The sequence below is a fragment of the Rhinoraja longicauda genome, chromosome 1, assembly GCF_053455715.1.
Source record: "Rhinoraja longicauda isolate Sanriku21f chromosome 1, sRhiLon1.1, whole genome shotgun sequence".
In the NCBI taxonomy this organism is placed as follows: Eukaryota; Metazoa; Chordata; class Chondrichthyes; order Rajiformes; family Arhynchobatidae; genus Rhinoraja; species Rhinoraja longicauda.
The window spans coordinates 129,731,505-129,746,715 of record NC_135953.1 but is presented as its reverse complement, the minus strand read 5'-3'; the positions used below and the strand labels follow the sequence as shown (position 1 = coordinate 129,746,715).

Below are 15,211 nucleotides of genomic sequence, written 5' to 3'. Positions count from 1 at the left end.
TTAGCTGTCTGCACACTGGGAAAAAAAGTTAGCAACAGCGATAAAGAACACCATGTATCTTGAAACAGATACAAGTCAACAGAAATCAACAATATTCCTGAAATAGCAGGTTAACAATGCAAGGATAAAAAGCTAATGAATGGCTCAATTAGAATGGCTCTGCTATCAAGACTCAATATAACTATATTATCCTCTTTAAAAATGCAAGGCATGAAATATGGGCTGGTTCAGTGAGTTAAATATCAAGAGAACTATTATGTCTTTAGATCAGGAGGCGTGGTTCAGGGGAAGGGAATAAAGGAACCCACCTATGCACTTCCTGGACTCAACATGATTAAATTGTAACTGATACACTGCTGAAAATAAGCACACTTAAGTAGGAAATCTAAAGTAGAGCAGAGCAGAGCAGAAGCAATCTTGCAGCACTAGAGTAAGGCACCCGAAGAATCAGAGAGGATTTGCAAGTCAAATGAATTTAATCATCCCATTAAACAATGAAATACTAATACTTACGAATGGTCCAAAGAAACTCATTTGCCTATCAAAGGGAGGGGGCCTAAGAGGGTTATTAATAAGGAAGATGCAGACTGGGGACTGAGATGGAGTCCGTCGGTAGGAATTTGCAGAGGAAACTGGCCTCCAATGATATGGCTGTCATTCTGTATTTGGCATGCTTTATTTTTAACACTGCACCCTTTTGTGTCCTTTTCACTTCTAACCTTTGTCACTTTCTCCACTTATCTGCCAATCAACCACCACCCCCCCCCCCTCCCCTCATCTGTACCCAGGCATTGCCCCTCCCCCCCAAACATCTCCTTTCCAGCATTCTCCCCCCTACTACAATCAGTCTGATGTCTTGACCTGAAATGGCACATTTCCATTCCCTCTATAGATGCTTCCTGATCTGCTGAGTTCCTCCAGCACTTTGGTTTATGATTCCATCATCTGCAGTTTCTTGCATCTTCTCTCTCACCATATTAAACTCTAGTTTAAAAAAAAGCTCAATTTAAGAAATAATCCTACCTACAATTTTTCTCCTGATTCACTTCTAGTTGTACTTTTTGAAGACTCGTCATACCTCGGTATTAACTACGATATCCCATTTGGTAATATAGTTAGGAATACTCAGAAATAAACAACAACACTTCTCAGTTATATTTATTCCCCAGCTTTGTATAAACTGGATGTAGAGGCATAAACATAGTACATTTCTACCATTTTCAACAAAAATATAACCATTATGTACAATTATTGTATTAAAAATACAAAAGAGATACAGACTCCACCAATTGTCTTTCTAAAAGACATACAGGTACAAGTAGTATCAAAAGTATGAGGAAATCACCAGTTAATCATACATTTTGCACTTAACATCACAGATTTGTTGAAATGAGATTAGCATTTCTATGTTCTACAATTACAGTTAAGTTTATATTATTTGTGCAACTCTTCAATATATCTATTATTTATCTTTGTCTGCCTATATGCACACAATTTCCATTGACTGTAGAATGACATTGACAAATTATGCATAATACAGTTAAATTACCAATGCATAACTGACCGACATGAAGTATTTTCAAATAAGGCGGGCCTAAGTATGATTTTATGACAGTTAAATAAAGCACTGATGTTTTAAATACAGTGAAAACACTGCAGTCTTCAATTGAACCTAAGTTTATTTACTGATCAATATGATCAGCTGAGCTCAATGGACATAAAAATACAAGAAACAGATCTAAGAAAAGCAGTTTCCATACATTTGAGTACTACTCAGACTGGCAGCCTTCACTACTGGGAGTCTGAAGAACGGCAACAAAAGTGCTGTTGCCAATTCAGTAATTTGAAGTTTTAAATAGCAGCAGAAGGTGGTTTGCTTTGAAGTCTCAGTCTTCATTATAGACATGCAGTGATATTCCAAGAAGCATAAAATAAGTTAATTTCCTTGTACATACTGCAAATTTCAAAGGCTGGAAAAAAGAAATTAGGCTTTTCTATAAGAAGCCTTGTGTCCCTATCATCAAATAGGAGGGCACCATAATTTTGTCAAAGGGAAGAACTAGCCAGCATGATTCTAGGATACAGAGCGCCATCCACTACATTGTCATCCAGTTCAATTATTTAAAATACTAATTCAAAATCTGACAATCAAAAAATATAAGTTATGTGTAAAATAATACTGTGATCGTGGAGATCTTGTGTTGGTTGTTCTGTAAGCAGTATTTAATCAAAAAAGTTGACATAAATTAAAAACCTGTCTTGATCTCTGTGCCCAAAAGTTAAGTGAATACAACATGTCCTATAATTAGCTGAAATACAAAATCATGCATGATTCGCTTGTTGTTTAAAATCGTCACTTTTTTTTTTTTGTTTAGATGACTAACGTGCCCCAGAATGGCAAAAAAGCCAGTAAAAGAATTTGAAACGTTCTAGGCTGATTAAAGAATGCATCAAGAGCAGGTCCATAGTGAACATAGTAAAACTCAATTCTGAGCAGTTTGTGGTGGTGGGTGATAACAGGACTAGTCTGTTGAATAAGCTCTGTGCATTAAAAGCAACACAGTTCCAAAGTGCCAGGACAGTTTCTTCACAGTATTCCACATGCGGGGATAAAAAGCCCCATGCTGCTTTAAGGCAGGGAAAGAGGCAAGTGGCATCAGGAATTTCATTCAAGAGAGTTCCAAGGTTCCTACATCTGGATGATCTGTTGTGCTGTCCAAAATGTAGCTTTCATGAAGTGACATAAACTTAAGAAAAAGCAGGAAGCAAAAACTGGTCAAACTGCAGAAACTTGTTCATCTTCTGTGAAAATAAATAAAAAATGAAATTGAAATTTTCATAATAATCTATACATGTCAACAAATAGTAAAAATTTAAAAGGTTGCTTGGTGCTAATGTTCGCATCATTACACTATGTTAGGTTAATTGCAAGACTAAAAGAGTACTTATCAGCACACTGCCCCTATGATTTTTTTTACGGTTTCAGTCTATGCGTTCTGATAAAAGGACAATACGAAAAAGTGTTCAGCCTTGAAAATCTGACATTGTCGGGTAGTATTTGGCTATTAATGTGAGAAGTAATTTCAGCAAGATTAAATAAAAAGTCTAGCAATTAATTTAACAATCCTAATTAGCACATGATGGTACAATCCATCAGGGAAAAGATCAACTTGAAGTGAACATATCTTTCAGAAAATAAGCACACCACATCACACTGTATTAACCGAGACCAGATTTTGGGAAGTGCTGCAAAGGGATATTTTTCTAAAGGGGTAAGATCAGCAATTCTCTCTCTTCAGAGGTTTTCCTTGAAAGGAACTGTTCTCAAGAGACCACAAATTTGATCATGACTAACCAATGGGGAAACTGAATCACAATTAAACCAAGCAGAGTAAAAGTTGTGCTTTCCAATACATAAGACTGGTTTACCAAAAGGAAAGAACTACCAATGCTCTGGCTAAATACAATAAATTGCAATACCGCTAAAAAAAAGTTTTTCAAGTCCTTAATAGCACCAAGTAGCAATTTTAGTATTGGAGATGGATACTGATAAAATAATTCTGAAGACAAAGGTAGTAGACAAGGCAGCCTTACAGTTCTACAGCTAGAATGTTCAAAAGAAGCATGTTAAAATGTTAACCAGAATTAACAAATAGACAGAATCAAGTGCCATAATGTTTTTGAACTTCATCCACTCCATCTTTATAAGTTTGTCACAAGCTCCCCTTATGTTTTAGAAAAACATCCACTTAAATTGCAGGAATAGAGTGGGATAAGCTCAGAAAATTTTAAGGAATTTGGCTTCCTTCATTCTGCGAACCAACTTTATCAGTTGTTGCATCGTGATCCTCCAGAATTGTGCAATTTAAGTACGTAATTGGCTCCTTGGCAAAAACCTGAGACACATAATGCAGAGATACAATACTGTGTTAAAGATTGGTATTGAATATTTAAGTGATGGGCACTCAAGACTGACGATAGATAACAAAAATGAAATATACTCAGCAGGCCAGGCAGCATCTGTGGAGAGTTAATGTTTCCGTCAAAGACATTTCATCAGAGTGTCAGTTCTCTGAAAATGCCAATATAATTTGAAACCCAGGAACAGTATTGAAAAAAATCTCATTTATAACAGTATGTTATAAATAATGCAGGTACAGATTTTTAGTCTTCTATAATCACTACTAAAATAACTGGGTTTATCTTAAAAACAAAATTAAAACTTGGCATTGTGCACCTAAATCTTTTGCCAATGAGCCATTTAATATGCCTTAAGGATTCTACCACATTCCGCACTCTTAACAAAGTGGTGCAAAGAACAAAGAGAGTAGCTTTCAGCAAAAAAAATTCTGAACTTTTAATATTTTATTGTCTGAATTTAAATGGATGTTTTCTTTGTGAATGGATGTTTTGAGGCCTGTGTATTTTCAATTTCTGCTAAGGTTACAGTTGGTGTCTGGAACAAAATGCAAGGAAATTTCAGGCAATGCACCATTTGCAGGGAAAGAAAGGCGCTTTATAATAGAACTGTAAACAAGGTAATGTTTTAATTTCACACCGGCACTAACCCCAAAGAGGGAAAATACTGTTAAAAATAGCTCATCTATAGCGGAGTAGATATTTTGGCAATGTTATCTATGGATTGGACACATTAGAGGCAGGAAACATGTTCCCAATGTTGGGGGAGTCCAGAACAAGGGGCCACAGTTTAAGAATAAGGGGTAGGCCATTTAGAACGGAGATGAGGAAGAACTTTTTCAGTCAGAGAGTGGTGAAGGTGTGGAATTCTCTGCCTCAGAAGGCAGTGGAGGCCAGTTCGTTGGATGCTTTCAAGAGAGAGCTGGATAGAGCTCTTAAGGATAGCGGAGTGAGGGGGTATGGGGAGAAGGCAGGAACGGGGTACTGATTGAGAGTGATCAGCCATGATCGCATTGAATGGCGGTGCTGGCTCGAAGGGCTGAATGGCCTACTCCTGCACCTATTGTCTATTGTCTATCTACGTGGACTTTTCCGGTTCTGGCGCACTGCATGCGGCAGCCAGCCAACAGTCGCTCCTCGCCTTTTCCCTTTTTTAATTTATTTAATTCCTATTTATTTTGTCTATTTTTAGGTTAGTTAGTTAGTTACTTTTCGTACCATGTTGTGGTGGAAGACATACGTGCTGTGCAATAACTGGTCACTTAAATTTCATTATTATTCATTATTTCATTATTATTATAATGCACATGACACTTTCAATGCCTTGTATCTTTTGGCTGGTGGCAGAGGAAGTCAAGTCAAGTCAAGTCAAGTCAATTTTATTTGTATAGCACATTTAAAAACAACCCACGTTGACCAAAGTGCTGTACATTTGATTAAAGTAGTAGAGGCAGATACAATTACAATGTTTTAAATACATTTGGACAGGTACATGGAGGGGAAAGATTGAGAGGGATATGGTCAAAATGCAGGCAAATGGGATTAAAGTAGAGAGGTACTATGGGTACTAGATCGGTACTACGTCCAAGACGGCATGGATGAATTGGGCCATAGTATCTGTTCCTATGCTGTATAACTATGAATCTCTATGAAGCTATGATATCTATTAATGAGGAAACGAGCTGTAGGTTTTTTCCAGCTTCAGGATTTCATTTGTAGCAGGACAGCACGTTGGTGCAGCGGTAGAGCTGCTGCCTTACAGCACCAGAGTCCCAGGTACGATCATGACTACGCGTGTTGTCTGTACGGAGTTTGTACGTTCTCCCTGTGACTGCATGCGTTTTCCCCGGGTGCTCCCACACTCCAAAGACGCGCAGGATTGCAGGTTAATTGGCTTTGGTAAAAATAGAAAATGTTCCCTTGTGTGTAGAATGGTGTTTGTGTATGGAGATTGTTGGTCGATGCGGACCTGGTGGGCCGAGGGGCTTGGCTCTGCTCTGTATCTGTAAGGTCTAAAACAGACTTTAGAAGCTGAAATCTTGGTTTTCAAGCTTTGGATGAAGAAAGGAGCAGCTGTGCAAGGCAACTTCAGTAGAGATGAAAATGGACGTGCACCAGCTGAGCAACTGATCCAGCATATCATTCACGCAGAAATTTAGAAGATTAAGTTAATTTCAAATTTCCCTCAAACTAAATACAGCTGCAGAGGTTTTGACTTGTTGCATTTATAAAAGAGAGAACTAGTTTCCTTTCCACGTTGCATGTTGAAATTCATCATCACCTTCAATATGCTAAAATAGCTTTAGTCGGCAGAAGAAAAGATCGTTTGAAAATCTAGACCCCACGCCTGACATGAAACTCATGGTGTACCGGACAGTAGTGATCCCTGCCCTCCTTCGTGCTTCCGATACAATAGGCAGCTCCAACAGCATTTGAAATATACCATTAACATTGTTTCAGCAAAATCTGCCAAATTTACTGGAAAGATAAACAAACCCACGTCAGTGCTGTCTCCCAGCATTGACGTCTTAATTACACTCAGACAAAATCATGTGCCTGTCATCAGACTCCTTAAACAAATGTTCTATACCCGAGTCTACCATGGGAAGAGATTGCCAGTCAGACATAGGAAAAGTTTCTATGATGTGCTCAGAGCCCCGTTCCTACAAACTCTAACTCATGACCCATAATGTGGAGAAAAAATGTTAAGGATCATCATGAGAACATTGTCCAGTTACTGGAAGCACACAGATGACTTGCTCAATGGTCAGAAGCAGCATGCCAACTCACAAACTACCCACCTACACAAGGCATATTTTGCCCATCTGTGAAAGAGTCTGCAGGTCACACACTGGCCTTATCAACAATCATGGGACCCACAAAACCAGAGTGGAAGCAAGGCATCACAATCTTGCAGGATTACTGGACAACTTTTTAAACAAAATGAGGAATCCTTTCTCTACGACCCTTTGAGACAGTGAGCTCAGATCTCTGATCATTTTCTGGATGAAAACAATATATTCTCATCTATTCAGTAACATTTCTATCAATTATGTCAAATCCATGCCTCCTGGCATTGGAGTCTCTGCTGACAGTCCAGCCTAATCATTTAGCATTAATCCCTAGTAAATTAGAAAAGCCTGAACGGTATCTCTCATCTGGCTCCTCTGCACCAAACCAAAGAAACTAAGGAGGCGAGGGGAGGGGGAGGCGAGGGGAGGGGGAGGGGAGGGGAGGGTGAGGCGAGGGGAGGGGGAGGCGAAGGGAGGGGGAGACGAGGGGAGGGGGAGGCGAGGGGAGGGAAAGGAGAGTGTAGCGAGTTAGAGGAAAGAGGGGATGGGTGGAGAGGGAGGTGGAGAGTGTTATAGCTAAAGAAAGAGTGCAAGAGGCTTAACGAGGAAGAATCAGAGAACAGGGCATTACCTGGAGCTTATGATAAATCCGTTCAATAGTCTGATAACAGCAGAGGAAGACGTTGTCCCTGAATTAAATGGTACACGCTTTCAGTTTTTTCATTTTCTGCCCGACGGGAGAGGGGAGAAGTGTGTGTGCCTGGGGTTAAACGGTACTTGATTCAGTTGGCTGCTTTGAAGCATAGGTGGTCGATGGGAAGGAAGTGGGGTTGGTTTGTGTGGTGACTGAGCAACATCGACAACTCTGCAATTTCTTGCGGTTTTCCTTTTGTAACCTTAGACAATCTTCTTCACTATCTTGGTGCCACCTGTAAATGTACTAATCTTGTCACCTACATTCTCATCCAGTTCATTCATATGTAGGAAACACAATTGAGGACCAGTTCCGATCCCTGGAGCACATCACTGGTCACACGCCACATCTTTTTATTTGCACTTTCTACTTTCCCCTGCAATTGCAGGAGATGTAACACCTTTCCATGAACCTCTTCCCTCACCTCAATCCAGACCACAGCAACTCTTTCAGATGTGACAGACCTTCAAATGATTCTCTTGAAACCTCACCTATTACACTGTACTCCCAATGTGACCTCCTTTACATCGGCGAAACCAAGCATTGTCTAGGCAACCATTTCGCCAAAGAGGTACACTCAGCCCTCCAAGGCTGGCTGGATCTCCCGGTTGTTAATCATATTAACTCCCCTTCCCATATTGACCTTTCTGTCCTGGGCTCACTCCATTGCCAGAGTGAGGCCACACGCAAACTGGAGGAACAGCACCTCATCTTCCACTTGGGTAGCACAATAACCCCCATCCTCTTTCTTTTCTGTGTCCATACACCCAGTGCACACCCATTTCTATCCCATCCCTCCTGATCCCCACTCACCGCTCCCACTTATATCCTACCCTCTGGTTTTAACTTTCACTCCTCTTCACTCCTTATCTGACATTCTTTTGAATTCTTCTCATCTCTAGCCATTGTCGCATCCACCCATCTGCCAGTCAAACCCCTGTAACCCGCATCCACCTATCACCTGCCTGGCCTTGTCCCACCCGCACCTCTCTATTCCAGCTTTCTCCACCCTGACACAAGGTCTGACGAAGGGTCCTGACCCAAAATGTCACCTATCTATTCTCTCCTAAGATGAAGCAGTTTGCTTCATAAATTTCAGTTGAGAGGATATTTTCCATAAAACATTCAGTTCAAACAAACCAATATTAAATTATGAGTGGCCCTAGTTATATATTTGGCACATCAAAAGAAATAAATTCTATCCTTGCACCCTTATTTCACATTTTCTGTCTTTTCATCTTAGGTCTTTGTCCAACCATCAGCAATCATAATATTCCACTTCCATTCAACTCTATATACTATATATATACTATATAAATGTTCCAAATTCACGCTGGTTGATTATTATAATTATATGTGCACGAGGCCTGTGCTCACTGCACTGTTAATTGACATCAAATTATTTTAGAGAGGGTAGCACGGGGAAAAAAATGGACTCTACTCCAAAGTATGTGCTTGCATTTTTTAAAGTGCTTTACGATTGCAGCTGTTGGTAGATATTCTGAAATGGGAGCATTCAATAATGGTACAATTATCAAACTACACTGTGGACTTTGTGATTTTCTGATGCTGTGCAGCAGACTGATGCAGAAGATGGAAAGAAGGCAAAATGGAACAATGAAATTCATACTTGCTGCAGCTTTAACAGGCCCAACAGAAGCTCAGTATGCTCGCTGCCATACATCTATAGAAGTTTGATAGAGCTTTCTGAGATAAGTGTTTCAGTAAATACAGCGCTCAGTAGTGAAACTGAAGGTGTCCAAACTTTCAGGTTATTTTCCTGTTTTTTAAATGTAATATTCCCAGTGTTTCATATCCTGTATTTTAAGTAGTATAGATCATGGTGTATAGTCAAAATAATGAGAAGCAAAAATAAATAAATCTGTTTTTACAAAGGAAAATATCAGATATGACCCTGTGTTTTCTTGCCTTTTTTTGAGACATTTTTGAAGCAGGATTTCATCAAATCCTTTGGCTAATTTATACCAGAAAGATTACATTAATTTTGCAATTAAATAACTATATAAGCCAAATTCTTATTATGCTTATAATTTTTATAATCTATCACCCAATAAGTTGGTTTTCTAATGCCCCATGTCTTTGCAACAGAACGTGAGTAGCAGTGTCAATTTGATCACGTGTTAAATGTGTGAATTAAAAACAGAGTAACCGTTTTTATATTTATCGTTTCTTTTTTTTATTGTTTATATTCTGTGTTTAAGCTTTCTATTGAAATATTTAATAATGAATAGAACTTAAAATCATGAAATAAAAATCTAGTTTGCTCACCCATTTTAGCGATGTCTCATTCTGTTGTTCCCCTCCCCCTCCCATTGAGTAACGTCGTGAACGCTATTTATAGCGATATAACGTTTTTTTGCACTGGTCTATAACGCGATTATAATGACCCTGGCGTGAACTACAGGTCTCGTGGTGCTGACATTTTGTAAGGGAGCTTCGAAATCAGCAAGTGTCCCATATGTCTTATAAATCATTTTGTTTCCTCGTTTTTTCCCCTAATTTTTATAATAATGAAATAATTTTGAAAGTATTAAATTTTGGTCAAATTTTGGTCTTCATCACAAATTAGCTCAAAAGGATCATATGTAGGCCCATTTTTTATCCTGTGGTATTTCATTACGATTTAATAACTTTCAAATTTTGCCACCCATTTCACATGTTAGCACCCTTATTTACGGACACACCGATATACCAAATTTCCTCTATTTTCTAAAGTAGAGGCATTGATGAGATTTCTTGGCGATTGCAACATGCTAGGACCCAGGACAGCCCTTCAGAGATAGACATGTCAAGAAACCTGAAGCTGTTGACTCTTTCCGCAGCCACCCCATTGATGAAGACAGGTTCATGGAACCTGGCATTCCTTTCCTGAGGTCAACAAGCAGCCATTGGTCTTGCTAATGTTGAAAGCGAGATTTTTGTTCTGGCACTATTCTATCACATTATCAATCTCCCTTCTCTGACTCATCCTTACCAGTTATTCATTCAACAATGTGTATCTTGCCCAATATTGTGGCTATTAATATAAATAATTATAACTGGCCCTGAGTTCACAAGAAACTTATGATGCTTCTTACAGCAAATTACAATGAGGGCTATAGTATGTGCAAGCTCCAAGATGCCAATGCAATATATAACCATATAACCATATAACAATTACAGCATGGAAACAGGCCTGTCCGGCCCTACCAGTCCACGCCGACCATTCTCCCTGACCTAGTCTCATCTACCTGCACTCAGACCATAACCCTCTAATCCCCTCCTATCCATATACCTATCCAATTTACTCTTAAATAATAAAATCGAGCCAGCCTCCACCACTTCCACCGGAAGCCCATTCCATACAGCCACCACCCTCTGAGTAAAGAAGTTACCCCTCATGTTACCCCTAAACTTTTGTCCCTCAATTCTGGAGCTATGTCCCCTTGTTGGAATCTTCCCCACTCTCAAAGGGAAAAGCCTACCCACGTCAACTCTGTCCGTCCCTCTCAAAATTTTAAAAACCTCTATCAAGTCCCCCCTCAACCTTCTACGCTCCAAAGAATAAAGACCCAACCTGTTCAACCTCTCTCTGTAGCCTAAGTGCTGAAACCCAGGCAACATTCTAGTAAATCTCCTCTGACCCTCTCCATTTTGTCGACATCCTTCCTATAATTTGGCAACCAGAACTGCACACCATACTCCAGATTCGGCCTCACCAATGCCCTGTACAATTTTAACATTACATCCCAACTTCTATACTCGATGCTCTGATTTATAAAGGCAAGCATACCAAACGCCTTCTTCACCACCCTATCCACATGAGATTCCACCTTCAGGGAACAATGCAGAGTTATTCCCAGATCCCTCTGTTCCACTGCATTCCTCAATTCCCTACCATTTACCCTGTACGTCCTATTTTGATTTGTCCTACCAAAATGCAGCACCTCACACTTATCAGCATTAAACTCCATCTGCCATCTTTCAGCCCACCCTTCCAAAAGGCCCAAGTCTCTCTGTAGACTTTGAAACTCTACTTCATTATTAACTACACCACCTATCTTAGTATCATCTGCATATTTACTAATCCAATTTGCCACACCATCATCCAGATCATTAATGTAAATGACAAACAACAGTGGACCCAACACAGATCCTTGGGGTACTCCACTAGACACTGGCCTCCAACCTGACACACAATTGTCAACCATTACCCTCTGGTATCTCCCATTCAGCCATTGTTGAATCCATCTTGCAACCTCACTATTAATACCCAACGATTTAACCTTCTTAATCAACCTTCCATGTGGAACCTTGTCAAATGCCTTACTGAAGTCCATATAGACAACATCCACAGCCTTGCCCTTATCAATTTCCCTGGTAACCTCTTCAAAAAATTCAAGAAGATTAGTCAAACATGACCTTCCAGGCACAAATCCATGTTGACTGTTTCTAATCAGGCCTTGTTTATCCAAATAATTATATATATTGTCCCTAAGTATCTTTTCCATTAATTTTCCCACCACAGACGTCAAACTAACAGGTCTATAATTGCTAGGTTTACTTTTAGAACCTTTTTTAAACAAAGGCACAACATGCGCAATGCGCCAATCTTCCGGCACCATCCCCATTTCTAATGACGTTTGAAATATTTCCGTCATAGCCCCTGCTATTTCTGCACTAACTTCCCTCAATGTCCTAGGGAATATCCTATCAGGACCTGGAGACTTATCCACTTTTATATTTTTCAAAAGTGTCCGTACCTCCTCTTCTTTAATCCTCATAATTTCCATCACTACTCTACTTGTTTCGCTTACCTCACATAATTCAATATCCTTCTCCTCGGTAAATACCGAAGAAAAGAAATTGTTTAATATCTCCCCCATTTCTTCCGGCTCAGCACATAGCTGTCCACTCTGACTCTCTAATGGACCAATTTTATCCCTCACTATCCTTTTGCTATTGACATATCTGTAGAACCCCTTGGGGTTTACTTTTACATTACTTGCCAAAGCAGCCTCATATCTTTTTTTCGCTTTTCTAATTTCCTTCTTAAGATTCCTTTTACATTCTTTATATTCCTCAAGAACCTCATTTACTCCCTGCCGCTTATATTTATTGTATATCTCCCTCTTTTTCCGAACCAAGTGTCCAATTTCCCGGGAAAACCACGGCTCTTTCAAATTATTATTCTTTCCTTTCCACCGAACAGGGACATAAAGACTCTGTACTCTCAAAATTTCACCTTTAAATATCCTCCATTTCTCTATTATATCCTTTTCATAAAACAAAAATTTCCATTTCACTCCTTTTAAATCCTTTCTCATCTCCTCAAAATTAGCCTTTCTCCAATCCAAAATCTCAACCCTTGGTCCAGATTTGACCTTCTCCATAATGATATTGAAACTAATGGCATTGTGATCACTAGACCCAAAGTGCTCCTCAACACATACCTCCGTCACCTGACCCATCTCATTTCCTAACAGGAGGTCCAACACTGCCCCTTCTCTGGTAGGCACCTCTACGTATTGCTGCAAAAAACTATCCTGCACACATTTTACAAACTCCAAACCATCCAGCCCTTTAACAGAATGTGATTCCCAGTCTATATACGGAAAATTGAAATATTTGCTACTCAATGATGTTTGAGACACTGAGATGGAGACACTGAGATGGAGACAGAAAATATAACACATCAAGAGTAGTAATGTTACTTTGATGCTTTGTACCAGGGGGCAGTCATACCCCATAGGATAGATCTGTTGAATTAGTGAGTGGTCAGGGACACAGGAACATGACAGCTCAATGTTCCGGGGTACAGGAGTTTCAGGAGAGACAGGGGTGAGGGACGAAGAGGGGTGGGGTGCATTGTTGGTTAAGGAGGATGTCACGGCTGTATTCAGAGGTGACATAACGGATGGTTCGTCTAGTGAGGCTATATGGGTGGAGCTGAGGAACAAGAAAGGGATGATCACCTTGTTCGGGGTGTACTACAGACACCCGAATAGTCAACGGGAATTAGAAGAACAAATGTGCTGGGAGATTGCAGACAGCTGCGGGTCAAATAGGGTTGTTGTAGTTGGGGATTTTAACTTTCCCAATATAGACTGGGAAAATCATAGCGTGAAGGGTTTAGATGGGGTGCAATTCCACAAAAGTGTTCAGGAGAGTTTACTTAAGCAGTATGTGGAGGCCCCCACACACGAGATGGCAACGCTGGATCTAGTATTGGGAAGGGCAAGTTAATGAAGTGTGTGTGGAGGAGCCTTTTGGGACGAGTGACTAAAGTTCGATTAGGTTTAAGATAGTAAAAGATAGGGACGGAGAGGGTCCAGGTGTTAAAACGCTCAACTGAGGTACGGCCAACTTTGAGGGTATGATAGAAGGTCTCGCCCAAGTTGACTGGAGCAGGTTATTTGAGGAGTAAGGAACATCGGCCAAGTGGGATATTTTTAAAAGTGTACTGAAGAAAGCTCAGGATGTGTACGTCCGAGAGTGAAGGGCAAAGCGGGCAAAAGTAAGAAAGCTTGGCTGACAAGGGAAATTGAGACGTTAGTCAAAAACAATAAGGATGCATGGGACAGGTAGAGGCAACTGGGATCAAGTGCATCCCTGGAGGAGGTTTGGGAACTAAGGAGTAAACTAACAAAGGAAATCAAAATGACCAAAAGGGGTCAGGAGATGGCTTTTGCGGGTAGCATTAAGGACAATCCCAAAATATTTTATAAATACATAAGGGGGAAAAGGGTAACTAGAGAGAGAAAGAGAGAGCGTGGGACCTCTCAGGAATCAGTGATCACCTCTGTGTGGAGCCACGGGAGATGGGCAAGGTCCTAAAGGAGTATTTCTCCTCTGTATTTACCAAGGAGAAAGACAGTAGGACGGAGGAAATTGGAGCAGTCACTGGAAGTGTCTTGAGAGCAGTCAGGGTTACTGTCGAAGAAGTACTGAAGGTACTATCATGTTTGACGGTAGACAAATCTTCAGGGCCTGATCAGATATATCCGAGGACATTGCGGGAAACTAGAGGGGAAATTGCGGGAGCCCTGGTTGAAATTCATGAGTCTCCTTAAATACAGGAGGTGCTGTAAGACTGGAGAGTGGCAAATGTTATGCCTCTTTTCAAGAAGGCCTGCAGGGAAAATGCTGGGAACTATAGACCGGTGAGCTTAACATCTGTATTGGTAAGTTACTGGAGAGTATTCTGAGGAATTGGATATACAGGCATTTGGATGGGCAAAGGGCTGATTAGGGATAGTCAGCATGGTTTTGTACGTGGGAGGTCGTGTCTTACAAATCTGATTCATTTTTGAAGATGTGACCAAAAAGGTTGATGAGGGCAGAGCTGTAGATGTTGTGTACATGCACTTCAGTAAGGCATATACGGCAAGGTTCCACATGGTAGGCTGCTCTGGAATGTTGGATTGCATGGGATCCAGGGAGAGATAGCTGAATGGATAGCAAATTGGCTCCATGGAAGGAAGCAGAGGGTGATGGTGAAAGATTGCTTCTCGGACTGGAGGCCTGTGAATAATGGTGTGCCTCAGGGTTTGGTGCTGGGTCCGTTACTGTTTGTCATCTACATCAATGATTTGGATGAGAACATACAGGGCAAGATTAGCAAGTTTGCTGATGAAACAAAAGTTCGTGGTTTTGCAAATAGTGAAGATGGTTGTGAAAGATTGCAGCAGGATCTGGATTGATTGGCCAAGTGGGCGGAGGAATGGTTGATGGAATTTAATACAGAGAAGTGTGAGGTGTTGCATTTTGGGATGTCGAACAAGGGCAGGACCTACACAGTAAATGG

At 40.4% G+C, this 15,211-nt stretch overlaps 1 protein-coding gene across 6 annotated transcripts in view; it reads right to left on the bottom strand.

The window, feature by feature from the left end:
- Positions 1 to 1,148: 1,148 nt before the first annotated feature.
- rapgef2b (Rap guanine nucleotide exchange factor 2b) overlaps positions 1,149 to 15,211 on the bottom strand; it is a 262,350-nt gene continuing 248,287 nt past the window's right edge. For all 6 annotated transcript variants that reach the window (XM_078406666.1, XM_078406684.1, XM_078406675.1 and 3 more), the window contains one exon: positions 1,149 to 2,802. In XM_078406666.1, the coding sequence (XP_078262792.1) occupies positions 2,796 to 2,802 (7 nt within the window). In that variant the 3' untranslated portion in view covers positions 1,149 to 2,795. The remainder of the gene's footprint in view (positions 2,803 to 15,211) is intronic.